Source organism: Aspergillus stella-maris, assembly GCF_047715825.1.
Source record: "Aspergillus stella-maris strain CBS 113639 unplaced genomic scaffold BDV14scaffold_5, whole genome shotgun sequence".
Lineage (NCBI taxonomy): Eukaryota > Fungi > Ascomycota > Eurotiomycetes > Eurotiales > Aspergillaceae > Aspergillus > Aspergillus stella-maris.
The window spans coordinates 627,862-645,838 of NW_027396799.1; the positions used below are offsets into that span (position 1 = coordinate 627,862).

The 17,977-nt window shown below is 49.5% G+C and overlaps 6 protein-coding genes and 1 non-coding gene across 7 annotated transcripts; 2 read left to right on the forward strand and 5 right to left on the reverse strand.

The window, feature by feature from the left end:
* Positions 1-116: 116 nt before the first annotated feature.
* Positions 117-2,031, reverse strand: BDV14DRAFT_165935 (uncharacterized protein). The gene is made up of 4 exons (XM_073767398.1): positions 1,356-2,031; positions 1,121-1,279; positions 746-1,057; positions 117-666 (listed from the first exon to the last, which is right to left on the reverse strand). Exons 1-4 carry the CDS (start codon positions 1,808-1,810, stop codon positions 438-440), a joined length of 1,155 nt encoding a protein of 384 aa, XP_073632397.1. The 5' UTR covers positions 1,811-2,031; the 3' UTR covers positions 117-437.
* Positions 2,032-3,153: 1,122 nt separating this feature from the next.
* On the forward strand, positions 3,154-5,621 carry BDV14DRAFT_104734 (major facilitator superfamily domain-containing protein). Its single transcript, XM_073765560.1, has 10 exons — positions 3,154-3,848; positions 3,913-4,022; positions 4,075-4,143; positions 4,196-4,216; positions 4,266-4,296; positions 4,342-4,479; positions 4,531-4,753; positions 4,807-4,839; positions 4,901-5,186; positions 5,254-5,621. Exons 1-10 carry the CDS (start codon positions 3,562-3,564, stop codon positions 5,580-5,582), a joined length of 1,527 nt encoding a protein of 508 aa, XP_073632398.1. The 5' UTR covers positions 3,154-3,561; the 3' UTR covers positions 5,583-5,621.
* A 221-nt stretch (positions 5,622-5,842) lies between these two features.
* BDV14DRAFT_t25 lies at positions 5,843-5,915 on the reverse strand. Its single transcript has one exon. It is a non-coding gene; the product is annotated as a tRNA-Lys (tRNA).
* A 244-nt stretch (positions 5,916-6,159) lies between these two features.
* BDV14DRAFT_165943 (uncharacterized protein) lies at positions 6,160-8,305 on the forward strand. The gene is made up of 2 exons (XM_073767399.1): positions 6,160-6,827; positions 6,917-8,305. Exons 1-2 carry the CDS (start codon positions 6,566-6,568, stop codon positions 7,969-7,971), a joined length of 1,317 nt encoding a protein of 438 aa, XP_073632399.1. The 5' UTR covers positions 6,160-6,565; the 3' UTR covers positions 7,972-8,305.
* On the reverse strand, positions 8,101-9,515 carry BDV14DRAFT_210513 (NADP-dependent oxidoreductase domain-containing protein). Its single transcript, XM_073775909.1, has 2 exons — positions 9,132-9,515; positions 8,101-9,083 (listed from the first exon to the last, which is right to left on the reverse strand). The coding sequence occupies exons 1-2, from the start codon at positions 9,295-9,297 to the stop codon at positions 8,230-8,232; spliced, it is 1,020 nt and encodes a 339-aa protein (XP_073632400.1). The 5' UTR covers positions 9,298-9,515; the 3' UTR covers positions 8,101-8,229.
* Positions 9,516-10,218: 703 nt separating this feature from the next.
* BDV14DRAFT_210515 (luciferase-like domain-containing protein) lies at positions 10,219-11,393 on the reverse strand (the record flags this gene model as incomplete). The annotated part of the gene is made up of 2 exons (XM_073775910.1): positions 10,219-11,161; positions 11,203-11,393. 2 exons carry the CDS (start codon positions 11,391-11,393, stop codon positions 10,219-10,221), a joined length of 1,134 nt encoding a protein of 377 aa, XP_073632401.1.
* Positions 11,394-12,342: 949 nt separating this feature from the next.
* Positions 12,343-17,046, reverse strand: BDV14DRAFT_196251 (uncharacterized protein; the record flags this gene model as incomplete). The annotated part of the gene is made up of 3 exons (XM_073772400.1): positions 12,343-13,839; positions 13,891-16,734; positions 16,789-17,046. The coding sequence occupies 3 exons, from the start codon at positions 17,044-17,046 to the stop codon at positions 12,343-12,345; spliced, it is 4,599 nt and encodes a 1,532-aa protein (XP_073632402.1).
* Positions 17,047-17,977: the final 931 nt, after the last annotated feature.

Genomic DNA, 17,977 nt, shown 5'->3' on the forward strand with positions numbered 1-17,977 from the left:
TCACATGTTGGCGTTGGAAATTCTTTTTCGTATTTGCGTCGATATATTACTTGCATTTCTCCGTACAGTGCGCAGTCATTATACCTAAATTCTTCCCCAGGAGGGATTAGAAGGTACTCCATAATTGGGTGCTTCAAAAAGCTCAGCGTAGCAGGCAAATAGGCATAAATGTCAAGCGAATTAGGTAGCATAAGAGAAGCAGGGTATTAATCGTCGCATATATATATAATCAACCTGACGCGTTCAGTCTCATCACCTCCGCTGCATTGCCAGGCTGCTATAGCCCATATAGGCCTCAAGGCCGAAGCGAATAGAATATTATCCTTGTAGATTTATGCTCACCTCCCACGACCTAGCATAACATTGCAATGGCGTTGGCTTTTGTAATGTTTTTACTCGGTAGATAGACTATGTATCAAAAACTCTCTCAAGTTACGTTAGGATAACCCTTCCATAATCCCAATAACCCCCAAAGTTATCCCAAGTGTAACCCCAGTCCCAACACCCCTCCCTTGCAAAGAGACACCCAGACTAGCTTTACACTGTAACTCCCCGCTCTCAACGTTGCTCGAATCCAGCCGTTCTTCGAACTCGTCGCAGTCAAACGAACCCACAGTTGACCATATACCGAGGTCGTTGTAGTTTTCCAAGTTGGGGAATTGGATACTATAAAGAATCCACGTCATTAGTCTCCGGCAAGGCGCGCTAGAGGAGAGGAGAGTAGGTATAGTAGGAAAGAACATACCTCTCGAAAGGTCCACTAAAAACAATAATCCTAGCACTTCGAATTGGGAAGTCTAAAGTAAGTTGATTTGCAGAAGTAATTTCCACCGTGAGGTCCCTGGTGACTTCTTGGAGTTCTGGAAACGACATGGACTCGATATTTCCGCCTATTCGGACGTTCCCTTCTATATGAGATAATCTGGGGAAGGATATTGGAGCTCCAGATCCAGCCGATGCGGATGCGGGTGAAAGTTCGCTGGAATAGAGTCCGAGGGAATCTGATTGCGTGGTATTTTGTGGGCCGGTTATGGTTGTGAGTTCTGGGGCGTTGATTCTAAACGATAAGATAGGATATCAGCTAGAGTTTGAAGGTTCTTGTGGTGAAGGAGAGACAAACTCAGTTATATTCCCCTCGACAATCAAAGATGAGACCTGGTTAAGCGCAGGGAGGGATACGGAGAGCGGCGGCAACTCCACGGTCATTGAATCGAGGCCGGTGGTGAAGGGGCTAGTAAAGCGGAGGTTTGCGGCGGTTTCGAGGGTGTCGAGGTGGACTCTATGATGTTATACAATGCAAGTTAGTTCGGTTTATCATGACAGGTAGCAACGGGACTGGGGTGGTGTATGCTAACCTGGTTATGTTTCCCTCGACAGTGATATCCCCCGCTTCGCTCAATGCAGGGAGACGGACTTCGCCTTCATCGCGTATCGCAACATGTAACGACTCGTTGACAGATCGTAATCGTGGAAGGGATAGCCGGGTAACTGGTCGTGTTTGAATGTCAAGCAAACGGTTCACATATTGTAGATCGGGCAGTTCGATTGATGTAAGCTCAGAATTGGGGTTGTCATTGTCGTCAGTTGGGTCTTCGGCGCGGAGGGAAGTTATATTGACCACATTATTTAGGACAAACGACCCAGTATAGTTGTTGAGAATGCGTATACCGCCATTTATGGTCGTACAATCATTCGAAAGCTCATCAAGCTGGTCTTGGCTGTGAATATCATAAGAAGCATCATCCGGTCGGCAATCCCGCGCTGCAGCTAGAGCCAGGAATCCGAGAGACGCAAGCTTGATAGAAATCATCAGGACAACCAGGCAGACATAATCAAAAAGTAGATCAGAGCCTCACGCCCGTCGGGCGCCGACCGACGACACTCCAGATATAAAGGCTTATGCCAAGATACCCGCCCACCACCGACTCAAACGGGACGTGCATCCTGGAAGAAAAGGGCTCGATGAGCGCAGATTACAGCCAATAATCCCGATCTGCGCAAAGGTTATAGCACCGGTAACCCTACAAGCTCCCCGCAGAGACACCCTACGTTGTTGGCGCCTGGCAATAAGCGCCTAGATAAAACAGGGTTAAAAATAGCCTTGTTTCGTGTTGGCTGCTTTAGTGCTGGGTAGGACCCATACAACGTACATCAAAGAGTTGGTTTCGGCGAATCAGTGGATCTAAAGGTCCTGGCGCGAAGCTGAAGGGCTTAGCCAAGAATCTGCTGGCATTGCATGACTGGGTTCTTGGGACGGCCATCGGATGTATGGTGCCATATCAGTTGGCTTGTGCCCAAGGCTAGCAAAAAAGCAAATTTTGAGCTGGTGCTATCCAAGCGTAAGCGCGTCTCTCAAGGAGGGCTATATACCGGGGGGATTGACATCCATTCCTTGAATACATGCGCTTTACCTTTGCTTCTCTGTGAGTTTGTAGTCCTTTGTTCCGAGACCGCTAAATATCCGTGAGTTTGAAGAGCTAAGTTCTTGACTACCTTCTATATCATGGAGTTCTCTCCCCCCAAGACCTCACTCTCATTTACTTAATGATAGTTACAATATTTACGATGCAGTACGGCCCCGTGCAGCCTGCCCGGTTGGACAATGCCCGTGTCTATGAGTCATTATGTGCTGTCAAACCAGTCGTATACAGGGAACCTCGTCGACTGCTTATTGTCCTCTACTATACTATTGCAGTAGGTACAACCAACGATAGCCGCCAATGTTATGGGTATCTTCTTACCTAAGGCACCAAATATCTCGCAAGGCCAAAACGCTAGACAACGACATGCATCGCTTTTCTGATTCTATATCCTGAAAACTTCGTACCTTCCCCTTGAATCTAGACCTACATGATCGCTCCTTCCTCACTTGTCTCCAATGCTTACCAATCATACTTTGAAAAGGAAGGAGCGCTCGGTCGTTCCTTCCTTATTCACGAAGCTTGCATGGTAATATGAGAGGAAGGTGCGTGTCTTGATCGCGCCTTCTGTATAGCATCCCCGGTATCCACCCTCACTGCACGTCATGTGCGGTACTTTATTATGCAGGGCTGTCAATCCTCAACACCGGTTTTATCATTTCTTTGTTGACGGAACGAACGAACCAGCTGCATAGATGCAGATGGCATATAAGAGATGAATGGCCATACCTGAATCAGCAGCGGATCGTGTTGTTCAATCTTGGCGCGCAATCCGTTTAGAACGACTTGACATATTTACTCACCGATCTCCAACGTGTGTCAAGATCATGATCATCGTAATAACTTTTTGGAAATCCGGGGTAACCAGATCCCTCGCCGGGTACAATCCGGCTATCTTCAGCGGGGGAAAGGCCGATCACCGAGGTAGATCTTTCCCCTTCCTCAACCCTGCCATGCAAGGAGTCGCTCACTACCGGAATGGTAGCAGGAAGGATTAACATTGGACGCAGCTCGTCACACAGACGCGGAGTTTTTCCGTTCTCACCGAGTCCGCCGCTTCATTCCTGCGTTTTTTCAACCTTTACGATTGTGAGACCCCTGCTCATCCAGTCGCTGTCACGGTGTCACCACATCAGCAAGTATGGAGTCAGATCTCAAAAAGAATAACAGCAATAATGGCTTCAATCACATTGAGGCCACAGGTCAACAGAAAAAAGTCCCCGTCGGAGCCATCAAGGAGGGAACCGACTCTGGGCCCAGCGTCTCACCAGCAGAATACAACAAAATCCTACGAAAGGTCGATATTCGCGTTCTCCCCATCCTGGCTGTTTTATACCTTCTCAGCTTTTTAGATCGAGGCAGCATTGGTAATGCGAATATCCAGGGTCTGTCGGAGGACCTTGAGTTGGTCGGGCAGCAGTATAATTGGTGAGCACTTTCACTTCGAGGAATAACCGATATCGTCAGGTACTAAAGAGGCTACATGGTGCAGGTGTCTGACAGTCTTCTTTTTCCCGTACTCGTTCTTCGAACCGGTGTGTAATATCCTGCTCGTGAGGATAAAGCCGAGTGTTTGGTTGCCTTCTATTGTGGTTGCTTGGGGTACATCGATCATTTATGTCTTTGGCCTTAGTTGCATGACTAATGTATTCAGGAATCGTGATGACCCTGACGGGTATCGTGCAAAATTACTCTGGTCTCCTTGCGGCTCGATTCTTTCTTGGTAAGTACTACAATCAAAGTACTACAGAGCTAGCGCTGACATTGTGCTGCAGGTGTGACGGAAGCGGGACTCTGTGAGCCTTCACTACAAACTTCTTACCTTCTCAGCTAACGTCTATTCAGTTCCCGGTCTAGCATTCTATGTCTCCCTCTGGTAATTCCATCACTCCTTTGCCTGGACAACCGCTAACGAAAGTAGGTATCCACGATCAAATGCTCAGTTTAGGCTTGCATTGATCTTCGCATCCGCGTCTATGGCAGGTGCCTTTTCCGGCTTGTTGGCATACCTTATTAGTATGATGGACGGGGTCGGGAATCTGGAGGGTTGGCGCTGGATGTAAGAGACGATAATGTTCGGTCTCGTCCGAATATTACTGACAGGTACCAGTTTCATTCTAGAGGGTATTCTCACTGTCATTGTTGCAATTGCTTCCTTTTGGCTTGTCTGGGATGAGCCTGCGAGTGCAACCTTCCTCTCAGAGCATGAGAAGGGTGTCTTGCTGCGCAGCTTGAATTCTTCTCGTGGCCAGGCGGAGGATTCGACTGATCCGCAGCTGGGAAAACACTCATTCAAGTGGGAACACGTCAAAGCAGCAGTACTCGACTGGCAGGTACGCATCTTCTCAAGAAGCTATCAATATCCTCGCTCACATGTTATCAACAGACCTACTTTCACTGCATAAGCTACTGGGGAATGGTAAGCCAACCCCCCTGTACCGAGAAACCCTAGACTTACTCACTAACAACAAATACCCCAGGCCTGCGCAGTCTACGCCCTCTCCCTCTTCCTCCCAACAATAATAAAAGGCCTCGGCTACTCCTCCGCCATAGCCCAACTCCTCACAATCCCCGTCTACGCCGCAGCAACAATAACCTGCGTCGGTGTTGGATATCTCTCCGATAAGACTGGCCAACGCAGTTTCTTCGCGTTGGGCTGCTACGCTGCTGTCTTCGTAGGATTCATCATTGCCGTTGCCCCGGCGAAATTTATGCCGGGATTGATATATGCGGGCTGTTTCATCGCTGCTTGCGGGATGTATCCCGGTACGTCACGCCCACCACCTGTGCTCCTACTACCAAGCAATTTACTAACCCGATACTTTTGCCATAGCAATCCCGGGCCTCCTAGCCCTCTCCTCAAACAACTACGCCCCCAACGCAAAACGCGCCGTGGGCATAGCGATGCAAATAGGATTCGGGACTATGGGTGGTGCAGCGGCGTCAAACTTTTATCGGTCTGAGGATTCGCCTAGGTATCGGCTTGGTCACTCGCTTGTCCTCGCGTTTGCGGCGCTGGGGTTGTTGTCTAGTGTGACTTATTATGGGATTTGTCGGGCTGTCAATGCGACAAGGGAGAAGAAGGTTGCTGATCGGGCGTATAGTAGGGAGGAGGGGCGGGATTTAGGGGATAAGGCGGTTACTTTTAGGTATATGCTTTGAGGAGAGAGATATAGAGGGATACACCTAGGTTACCTGCTATTAGGTAGGCAGGGCGCTCTAGGTACCTACCGAGGTACCTCATGGTAGGGCGATTGTTGTGACGGGGCAAAGGTGTTGCGAACAACATATAAAGTTTATGCCTGAAATGACAAGAACATGAAAAGCAAAGAATGAAAAAAATCAACACTTTCTCTTCCATCAGCCGAATACTTCCATGCCGCACAGACCACATGAGAAAAAATAAAAAAGCAAAAAGAATGAGCCCAACGCGGGGCTCGAACCCGCAGCCTTGAGATTAAGAGTCTCACGCTCTACCGATTGAGCTAGCCGGGCGCCCATTGGTGAGGAATGCTTCCAAATAGTGCTTTATAAATCTGCGCCATTTTTCTCCGCGCATCCTTCAAAGACTGCGCGCAAAGACTGCGCTCGGCCCTGAAGAAATGCGCTTTACTGGACCAGCAAGAAGTCGGTGGTTGCACAACACGAACGCCTCTCATCAAAAGCTCATTCGTATCCAATCGCTTTTGAATTCTCAATCTTCGAAGAATGAAGCTCCCCACCCATTATGCACAAAGCTGTCGACTTACCTGTCTGCTTGAGCTCCCCCCAACCCCAAGATATATAACCGGGGCCACCCAGCTCAGCCCTAATCCTCACCATCGACTTCCAACGGCTCCTCCTCCCGCGCACCCAACGCAATCTGTACTAGTCCTCGTGCTAAACCACTACTAAAAAGGCTAACCCTTCAGCTGAAAACCAAATCTAACAGGATACCCGCCAACGACGTTCCTGCAGCCAGCCAGCCTCGTTTCTCACCTGCAGTTGCGTGCCGCTTTGTTTAATATTTATTCCTGCGCCGTCGCTTCGTCACGCGAACTTGACTCATCTTTCTTCTTTCTCTTCTGACTGCCCTCCGCCCAGTATCCTACTTCTCATCGATAGCCCCAGACCGCTCGGAGCACAAGCTCAACCCCGCCGCCAACATGGCCCCCACGCTGTCACCCATCTTTGACACCCAACCCCATCCACAATTCCAACCACAACCACAAGTACACGCCCAGCCCCTCCATGAACATACACCACGCGCCTTCAACCCTGGCGCAACAGCAACCAGTTTCCGCGACGAGTGGTCCTCCCCCTCAAACTATGCTTTCACCATCCTTCTGCTCATAGGCGGGGACCTTGTCAACCGTGCCCTGGCGCAATTAGCAGGTGGACTACTTACGCCTGTAGCGTTTTCATTTGGTGCGCTTCACTTTACCATATTTCATCCCACAACCTTATCCCCTACTACATACCTTGGTAGAGAGTGAATTGTTAACGGATCGCGACAGGATGGGTCTCCTACGCAACCTCAGCCGTCTGCTCCGCCCTAGGCGAATACCGCCTAATGCCAGACGCCGACACAGGCTGTTCCCTCATAAACGGCAAGAACGGGTACGTGCGCGGAAACAACAGCTGGATCCTCGGCCGAATCATGCGCGACTACGAATACTGGATGGACCCCGCCGTGAAAATCAAAACGAATGAACTCCTCGACGCGCGCTGGAAATTCGATAAGGCGCGCGAGGCAGAGCAGTACCCCGACTCCGGTATAAGTGTGCCGAGACCGAATCAGGCTGGTCTTGTGGTGAGTGTTTATAAGCCGTCTACGACGAAGAGGCACGGTGTACCGGGGAAGGATTTGCTCTATTGGTCTGGACTACTCGTGACGATCGTGCAATTAGGCATCGCGGCTATCCCGGCTGGATTAGATGGCGACTGGGGCGTGATTATGATTACGGGTGCCGCGACGGCACTCTGCTATATAACGGGCGGGATGAACCAATGGAAAGTCGAAAAATGGGCATGTCGCGATCTCGACACGCGGAGTAAGAAGAATTTCGTCCTGACAAGGGGAAATGGCGCGCAACATGCTATTGCTGTTATATCCGGCGGCCACGGGCTGGACCTCGAAGACCTCGCGACGGGGTTTTCAATGATCGATAAACCGACCATAACACTCGGCGCACAACTCATGACGATCGTGTTGGGAATAGCATGGGTTGCGCTCCTTATTACCGCAAACGCAATTGATCGCGGGACTTGGTACCTCATCGCCGTTGGTGGGATCGGCATGCTGCAGAATGTTTTTGTGGCGGGGTGGAAACGCACGCCGGCTGCCTATGGCGTGCCCGTGGACTTTGTGGAGGTTGTGGGTGAGGTTAAGGTTATGGGGACGTTGATGGAGTTGGAGAGGAGGTATGAGAAGTTGGGGAAGAGCTTGCTGGGGACGTTCTTTCCGGGGGATTTGAGGGAGAATGAGGTTAGGCAGTGGGAGGAGATTGCGGAGGGGTGGAGGGAGAAGAAGGCTGCTGCTGCCGCGTCAGATGATAGGAAGGGGAAGTAACCTTTTTAGTGGAAGTTTTTTTTTGGTCCTGGGTGGGTGAAAGGGTTTAATGGGTATACGGTTATGTGATTTGATATGGAAGGGATGATTGTTATGAGATTGTATTATACAGCGTTATTCTTCTCTGATTGAAGCTCTAAGATACGGCAATGTTTACGGCCTTTCGAAAGAACCGATGCACTAGCTGTGATATGAGGTAGCTACCAGCTTTGGGTGAGTCCATTCAAAAGACTATTGTAATAACTGACTACAGTCCGATTACTTCGGCAGCACAGTATCAACATACAATGTCGAAGCAAACGAGTCAGGATACCGTTGCCCAGCAACATCAGCCTCCTTCACAATAGCTCTGAACTTCTTTTCCTCCTCGGCGGTAAGATCGACCTTAACAGACTCTACATTCTCAACCAGCGCAGGAATCCTCGTCGTCCCCGGAATCGGGAAAATGTCATCGCCCTGCGCCAAAAGCCAAGCCAGCGTCAACTGCGTAACAGAGCACCCCTTCTCCTTCGCCAGCTCGGTCAATTTATCAACGGCCTCGAGGTTCTTCCCGAAGTTCTCGGCGCTGTACCGCGGAAGGATGCTCCGGATGTCATCTGCCCCAAAGTCATCACGGCTGCGGACTTGACCGGTCAGGATACCGCGGCTGAGCGGAGAGTACGCAACGACTGCGACCCCCAACTCCCGCGCGGTATTCAGTATATTAATCTGCTCAGACTCGATCTCTAGCGAAAAAGGCGAGTACTCGACCTGCACGGCCGCAACATGGCGCACTTTACACGCGCGACGGAGTGATTCAGCACTGCACTCGCTCAGACCAATATATTTGATTTTCCCCTCATCCTGAAGCTCAGCGAGGCCCTTCATGGTCTCTTCAATGGGAGTTTCAGGGTTCAATCTGTGCGCGTAGTAGAGATCAATCGAGTCGACACCGAGCCGTCGAAGACTCTCATCGCAGCACCGCTTGGCATTCTCGTATGTTGTATCTGTGACGCGCTCGCCGTTGACCAAGCGGAAGAAGAACTTTGAGGCGAGGAAGATGTTTTCGCGTTTACCGGGGTTCGCGGCGAACCACTTGCCGATGAGTTCTTCGCTGTCGCCGTAGAGGAGGGCTGTCAAATTAGTTTTTATTCTTGTAGCTCAGGAGAAAAAGTGCCTACCCGTATCCCAAAATGTCTCCCCAATCTCATATGCTTTGTCGAGCACAGCAAAGCGCTCTGGGTCTGGTTTGGCAGGGCCATAGAAGGTACTCAGGCCCATGGCACCGAAGCCGAGACGAGTGACCTGGGGCCCATAGTTGCCGAATTGGCGGGTGGGGAGAGACATGATGATGAAGTGAGAGTTTCTGGTTGTTGCTGAGGCGCAGAGTGATGTGATGGTATGGTATGGTAGGTTTTGTGCAGGTTAAATAGGGTCCATCCAGCCGCGGACTTAGCGGATTTTGAAGAGTGGTCCGCGGGGATGACAGCTTGACCCGGACAACGACCTTGTTAAAAGCATAATCACCGTCTGGAACGTCACCGAGGAAGCTTAGAAATTCAAAGCCTGGTAAGCTAATATCCTGTAGCAACTCTCATTGGTGGATAGGAGGAGACGTCCTGCAGGTCCTCGGTTGTCGGTTCTGTGACTTATTCATGTCAAGATTTATACGCTGTCAGCAGTTATGCACCAGTTAGTCAGCTATGCAGCATCCCTCAAGGTGAGACCGATATCATACTTTAAGGGAAACAATGTAGTAGAAATGAAATCTTTCGTCGAGGCAGGTGTGATTATGGCCCACGCTCCTTCCTGTTTTATGCGTGTAGGTCGCTCCTTCCTATTCCGTACCTGAAGTCTTAAGGAAGGTGCAACTAGCACGGGTGTCCATCGCGCCTTCCTCCCAGAATCCGGATACCACGCGTTCCTGCCATTTATAGAAGTAGGTTGTCAGAAAGACACGATGGGCAGGGCTTTAGTTGCGCTTTTTATACCTACAGCCGTCTCATGTTCGCTGGTCCTCGGGGCACCCGGCTTCGAATCATAGATCTGGAAATGGTGTTCAGACCTCAGCACTGACCAATCCACACTATCAATGGTTTCTACATGTACTATGCACCGTCTGCGGCCAGTAAATGGTCCATGTGTTAAATGGGATATGGCGCAGAAGTCACAAGGAAATGTATCTGGAGAAGAAAAGAGGCTGCCTCTAAACAACAATCAGTCTCTTTTAATAAATAGCTACGCTTTGATTGCAAATACACTCCATATCTAGTCAACTCGCAACTCAGCCTCCTTGAGCAGTGGCAAAACCTTCTCCAAAAAGTGATCAAAATCAGCCCTCCAGTCATAAAACCCCAACATAACACCATCAATCCCAACCCCATGCAGCGCAACCAACTGCTCAACGACCTCCTTGGGGGTCCCAATAACCTCAATGTTCCCTCCAAGCTTATAACCCTGCTTCCCCGGAGTCTTGTGCCCCCTCCAAGCATGCGCATCACTATCATAACTCTTAACGACCTTCATATGGCCAGACCCCTCGTCCATCCCATCCACAATATTCTGCAAATAAGCCCACGTTTCCTCGGACGTATCCTTCGAAACAACAACAGGGTTAATAAGAACCTTGATTTCCCGTCCCAAAGCTTTCGCCTTCTCCTTAATTCCTTTAACATGCTCGGGGAGTGACTCAAGCGCACTAGTGATATCCGCACCACCAGGCGACGTAATAAACACCAAATCCGAGTACCTGACCGCAAAATCAATACCAGCCGGCGACCCCGTCGCATTCACCAGAACCGGTCGACCGAAAACGGGCTTCGGCGTAACCCACGCATTCTCCAATTTCCACGGCGAGACCCTCCCCTCGTAGCTTATATTCTCCGTCTCCCCCCACAGGGAATTAACCACATCCAATAATTCCCCCGCCATCTCATAGCGATGATCATGCTCAATCCGATTCCACCCAAACATCTGATGCTCGATTTCCCGATGGCCCGTAACAACATTTATCCCCCACCGCCCGTTCGAAATATGATCCAGTGTCGCGCCAAACTTAGCTATGTGCAGCGGATGCAAAGGCCCATAAAGAATGTGGATCGTTGAGATTAGTAGGATACTCTTTGTAGCTGCCGCCATTGCACCAAGCGCAACGAATGCATCGAGCGATGCTTCGCCGTCATACCCGCCCTTGGGGAGCCACTGCATGCGGCTGAACGCGATGTCGAAGGAGGCGGATTCGGCGCGCTGTACGATGTTGAGATTGTAGGGAATGTCCAGGTGTTGCTTGTTGGGTGATTGGATATGTGACGGTCTTGCATGTCGAGGAAGACGCCGAGCATCAGGGGTTGGCGGGTGGAGTGCCGGAGGGGGCTGGAGGGGTAGTCGAGGGGCCCTTTCAGGTTGGGCCCGCCTTCGCGGACGGAGGTTGGGGTTGTGGACATTTTGGAAGGAGTTTGTTTGGGATACTGGGTTGCTGAGGTTCTGGTTTGGGTGGGCTTTATATACCATCTTATAGCAATGAGAGGTATGTCGTTATCAATAAGCATGAAGCGTATCACTGGCTATGAGGTGAGGGGAAGCTTAGATGTCGAGGATGAGGAAAAGAATCACACCATCATCGGCCACATACGCCATAGTAAATAATGCAGTCTTGTTACTCCAACATGTCGTTATTGTACTCCAAAAGATATTTGCTTTTGCTGCCCGGGTTAAATCACTGTCACAGAGGATCTAGAGGAACGTTCACCTAGACGTGGAACTGGAAGCCAGTCTGGCTTCTGGATAAATGGAAGTATGAGCTGATAGAAAGGGGAAAAGCTGGCAGTTCCTGAGCAGGTCCAAGAACCATCTTGGTAAAAATATACTAGAGTCATTGAAAAGAAAGACCACAGTCAAGCATTTTACACAAGGGAATCAAGAACCTCCCAGCTGCGGCAAACCCAGACCCATAAGAGGAGAGCCGATAGCTGACGGCTGGGAAAGAAATTGACTCTTTTCAATAACGGTAAAACTCTTCGTAGATTCCGAAGAGGGGCGTGAGAAAAGAGGCGGGGGAGGTAAGAATGAACGCGAGAGCTCAAATTATGTGCGAGTTAGGGCTACGGTCTATGTCCTCGGCTTTGGTGAGGCGGGAGTTTTAAATTGGCACTACAATGTAAGAAGGCAAGTAGATAAGTTCTCCAGGAAGCCTGCAAGTAGTAGCTGGCATAAAGACCTGAAAGTAAATGAATGGTGGTGGGCTTCGCGAGACTAATATTTTTGCGATGCCATGCTTCATGAGAGTATTACGTACGTCATGATCCGACTCGACAATTCAAGGATTAGTATATTCAGTGTTGTTTAGTAACAAAGAGCCGAGGAATAAACTATGTGTCAGTAACAACAAGGCCGCTATTCAAAGTTCCAGTTAGACTTAGGCAATCCCCACTCCTCGCAGACACCCCCAAGCCATTGAGAAAGTGTAAGAAGCACCTCGTTCCCATCCTCATCCACTTTGGGAATGAGTCTGTTCCAAGCGCGAACATAATGCTCAGTTGTCCAAGGTTCCAAGTACCACCAATCATGATAACTTCTGCAAACAAACGTTCTACCGCTATCGCCCGATTTCAGATCATGGTAGCAGTCATCACAGAGGTCCACGCCGTAGCAGTACTTGCAAATATGGAAACCCATGTCATTTCTAAGGCCCCGATTACAAGCGTCGCAGAAGAGACTTTCGGTATTTCCTTCGTCGATCCAGATATACCTGCTGAGAATTGTGCAGGCTTTGCTCCATGCGGCCATCTCTTCGTTGTTTGCACTGGGGTCAATTGTCGTTAACACTCTCTTCGCTTCTTCCAGAAGCTCAGACAATTGGGCATGCGTTAAGTTCCCTGATTGGAATTTTTCGTGATAGAACTCGGACAGGTGAGAAGTGACTGGGTTGAAGGAGGGGCCTTCGTCTGCGAAAAGTGACGTGAGAAGTTCCTCGTCAAACCGCCAATACGGGGCTAAACGGACGGCCCTGCGAGCATTTTCATAATCCCCTGTTGAATTGAGGACACGAAAGATGTCATAAAACCCCTCCGTATCATTGCCGATATCATCGTCGAATAAAATGTTGAATGCGTTTTCCATAGTACCACGAAAGCAATCTCGTGCCTTGTTTTTATGATCAGAAAATGTGTAAAACGACCCGAGCATGTAAGCAATGTCGCGGTTGGACCTATTAGTCTCGTATAGCTTCTGGAAGTTGGTTTCACATTGCTCGAGGCTAATGTTGCTTGCCTGGATCGCTTTGTTGAACCAATATCGGGCAAGGTAGGTGAGGGCCCGGTTTTGGGCAACCTCATATCTACCTTGATTCTGAATATCTTTCTGAATAATCGTGAGACATTCATTCAGATGAGCTGCACCATTGTCCAACTCCTCACTATGGCTCTGCTGAACGAAGTTAATGGTGATTGCAAAGTATAAGTGCAAGAAGAGGAGATCTTCTCCTTGAGAATTCTTAATGGCCGCTTCCCATTCATTCCGAAGCACACTCCACTGCTCTGGAGATGCTAGGATGGAAATGGAAATTTTGTCGAACACAGATATCATGCCCGTGCCGGCCTGATTTCCAATAACCAAATTCAATATCGGGATTAGTAGGAGTTGCCCGGTGTCAGGATCCCTTTCGGCCATAGCCTTTTGGATAATAAAATCGGCCTTTTCCTCTTTTCCTGTTTGTATGTAGCGTATGAGAAGTGCGTATAGTGTATCCACGTCGAGTTCAGCGCTCTGATGGGCCTTCTCAAAGTAATTCAGCGCGGTATCCGGACTGGACGACAAGTTGCCCATGTAATGAAGGAACTCTCGTAGCCTCTTTTGGTTGACGGGATCCTGGCCTTCCAAAAGAGACACAGCCTATCAGCTCATTAGATGGTCCAGGTAGGCACATGATACGCCGGGACATACCTTCTCACACTCCCTGAACGCAGCCCCCTGCTCATTGATACCCATATATGTCTGATATAGACGTTCGTGTTTGACAACAAGGTCCATCTGAGGCGGGGTTAACACGTACTCGCACCATTCCTCGGCCGCGAGAACCATTTCGATAGTATAGTTGTCCTCATCTACCCCGTCTCCCTCGTGGCCCTCGCTGTCTTCGCTGTCCTCGTCACCCTCGCTGTCTTCGCTGCCCTCGTCACCCTCGTCACCCTTGCCATTCTCACTGTGGTCACCCTCACTTTTATCACGATCGCCGTCTTCATTACCCTCGTCACCTTCGTTTTCATTCTCCAGATTTCCAGGTTCGGCGTCATCATTGGCTCTTTCTTCGATGAACACTTCTCTTTCTCCCTGCACAACATCAGGACCCGCTAGGATGGGAGCTGAAGGTACCGGATTTAGAAATCCGGTAATCCACTCAAAAGCTTCCAGAGGCTCCCATATGGTTTCCTGTAGCCAATTATGCGCGACCACAGTCATTATCTCAGCAAGAAGTTTCTGGTTACGATTCTCCCCTTTGGAATGTCTGGCCAGCCATTTCTTATCTTTCGGCGTCAAATGGGAGGTGGCCTCTGGGTCATCAAGCCAGGTCCAGAAGATGTCCATCTCCTTCTCCTCCTTGTACCACTGCACCCTGTGACGGAACTCCCAGTTCCTTTCAATAAAATCACCGTCGCTAAAAATGTCCCAAATATGCGATGCGATATACTGTTTGTCAGACGGTAAAAGCTTATCGTTACCTTGGGCCTGGTGAAGCTCCTGCAGATGTTCGGGCATCCATGCCATGAAATAATCCCCCATACCTTTTGCTCTTTCGTCGACGGGGGACTGGGTCAGGAGCTCAAATGCCCGTTGGATAATCACGAAATGTGCATCGACTCTGTTGATGTGAATTTTTTTCGTCTGGGAAGGACCAAGAACAGATTCTGAGCTGAAATCAAATCCATTAATAGAGTGGTGATGGCTCAAGTCCCAGAAAAACCGTCGAACAGAGTAAGTATCGGCATTCGTGATGCTGATGGTGAGGTTGATCTTTGGCGTATCTTCAGGCTGTCTGGCGTCAACGCGTTTAGTGACCACACAGTCCTTCACACCCTCCTGGAGATACAGAGAGTCACCACTAGGACTCAAGGCAAATATTTTTGAGTACTTTTCGGTGACCTTTTGCGCCAAAGGCTGAAGTGACACAGCTTTCAATCGCACAAACAAGGCAGAGGTGAGCTCCTGAAGATCAAACCAATCGAAGCCCGCGACAACCCACATCAACAACTCATTGATTTCTTCGACCTCCCTAGGCTTAAGCTTGGTTTCCAACGCTCTGATATCGTTCTGCAACCGTGTCATCGTGTCTGGGTTGGATTCTTGCAGCAGCTGATTCAGATCCTCCTCTGTACCGCTCGAGTCAACCGCCTCTTTGATCTTTTTCAAATCTTGTTGGACTTTTGAAAAATTGTCCGTCGATCGCTGCAGGATGCGCGTTTGAGATTCCATCTTGTGTCGCTGCGAGTTCTCATCTTGACCGGGAAACAAATTTTCTAACTCTCCCGCTACGAACGTAGCAAGGTCCACTGAATTGTGCTGCGTGATGTCTAGGAACCTTGCAGATGTGCATCTGAGCTCCAGCTCGGGTCCATGGGGGCTGGTGGAGTCTATACAGAACAGGACGCGGACACCATTGCTCTTTCCTTGCTCAGGGCTGGCAGGAGCAACTTCCTCGACGGCCTGCATCAGACGCTTGAACTCTTTATCTCCAAGCATATTGACCGAGTCCAGAAGAAGGTAGTGCGTTGCATTCTTTGCTGGCCTTCCAATAGCTAGTTCTTTCCAGAGTTCCTTGCAATCCGCGTCTCTGAAGAACTTGTCGTATTTCGCATTATCCGATACCACAGCAGCCACTGACTTTGCATATGCCTCGTCCTTCTCCGCCATTTGAACGCAAATTGATTTGATGGCTGTCTCTGGCCGTCTTTTGTCCGTGTTGTCTTTTGCACCAACGGAGAAAGAATGGTACCCTGTAAGTACACGCTTCGGGCCTGGAAGGAGATTGATCTCTCGAGCAATTGCGGAAAGAAGGAACGATTTGCCTGACCCAGAAGGACCGGTAATTACCAAGAGTGAATCCGCTGTACTCGTTCTATCCATCCACTGGTTGTATGCTTCCACCTCTCTCAACCATTGACAGCTGTCCTTGACGGAGCCTTGCCACATGGTGTGCAGAGCGTCAACATTCGATTTGATCTGTTCGTCTTTCTGGGTGAGCTTGCTTTTGATCTTGCTTATATTGTCTTTTCGAATGCCGTCTGTGACACGTTTACGTTCCCCATCAACCAACTCAGACACACCGGCCCTCGTCTCGGTCGCGGTGGCGTTGATCTGTTTTGCGATGGACATAGTCAACACCGTGTACTGACGGGTCTCCAGGGCGGCTTCCAAAGTCAGAGTCGCCTGAATGTCTGACTGATTTTGCGTTAGTTGCTTGAACTTGTCTAGCTGGTCCTTGACAGACTTGTCGTCCAGGAGCACCCGCTTGGTGTTGCGCTTGAAGCTTTTCCAACGACTCTCGCGATGAATGTTGATACAGAAAGCGCACAAATCTACAAAACTGGTCATAACTTGATGAATGCAATCCCTTAGCGCCTCATCAATCTCTGTGGTTTCTTCGGCACGCTGGTAAATGCGAAACCGGTTGAGAGCCGGTCCTACCTCAGCAAAGATCGCAGTGACCTCGGCATGGAATTCATGAACCTTCTTTGGAACATCAAGAAGAGAAAATAAAGCGTTGAAGCAGATTCCCGCCGGACCGAATGCCTGCTCATGGTTGATAAGTCACGGTTACTAAGAATTGAACGAGGACTCTCTCACTATCTGTGCGCCCTGCGCAGCAATCCCCCCAAGGAGCTGGATGCAATTGATGACCTGAAGGCCGACCTCCTTTGCTCTGGCGACATCGGCGTCGTCTGCATGGACATCATAAAGTGTATTGATTGACTTTCTGAGATCATCAACACTTCGAACGAACCCATCGAGCCGTTGTCCCGTTTGCTGCTCAAACCGAACGATAGTCTCCTCCCAGATCTCCTTCACTGACTGCGGAATCTTATTTCTCAGATCGACACTCATATTGAAAGCCAGATATGTGCTGGGACGAAGTTGAAGTTGTCCGCTTGGTTCCTTGCTGTTTGCCGCCTAAGATGTCCTGATATATCACAGTCCGACGGCAGCATTTCCCCATCTTCGCTCAGCAGAGCCTCCTTATCCTAATATGAGAGGGAGATAAGCAGGGTTGCAACGCGCCAAAGCGATAAACCCCTGCAATAGGTGGCGTTGGGCTCGTGACGATCAACTCAAGCCACCCGTACGGGTCGCTGGATGCATAAACCTGCACTGCCCCCTTTCCCCCCGCTTACGATAGGTCAATCAGCACTTGGAGATTGAAAGAGTGCTAAAGACCCTCGTCAAATTTAAAAGTAAAAACATCTTCCTGGACGGGCTTTAATACTTTCTCTCTTTCGACCCTCCTCACCGTGAAAACTTCAGGCGACTGCCATAATAACTGGAATTCAGCTCAACAAAATCTCCACCCGAGTATTCGCGGTTCTCACTGGAGCTCTTGTTTTTTTTTCTTTTTCTTTTTTTTCGTTCCCGCGCCACAGCCGGCTACCCCGTGCTGACATCTTACTGGTGCCCTCACACGCTCAAAACACCAAATAATCCTCTAAGATACTAGAGATGCACAGCTGACTCCGCCCCGAGCCTTGCTATCATGGCCAATAGAAACTACTTGCCAAGATAGAGTGAGTAAGAACTTCTTGTTTTGTTCTCGGGTGAGGCTGCCTGATTCGTTACAGTTCTTGAACATAGCTTCAGCCTTGCAGCTCTAGTTCGCTCGGCAACTGCGCCAAGGAGTAAGCATCGTTTGAACACTGAAATCGAGGGATCAAGTTCGTGAACAGAGTTAAATAGCGGCGGAATCTCGGCGGAGTTACGTTAATTGATGAGGAAATGGAGTGTCCCTGAAGCAGCAGTAGCGAATGTTTAGGTCCTGGTATAT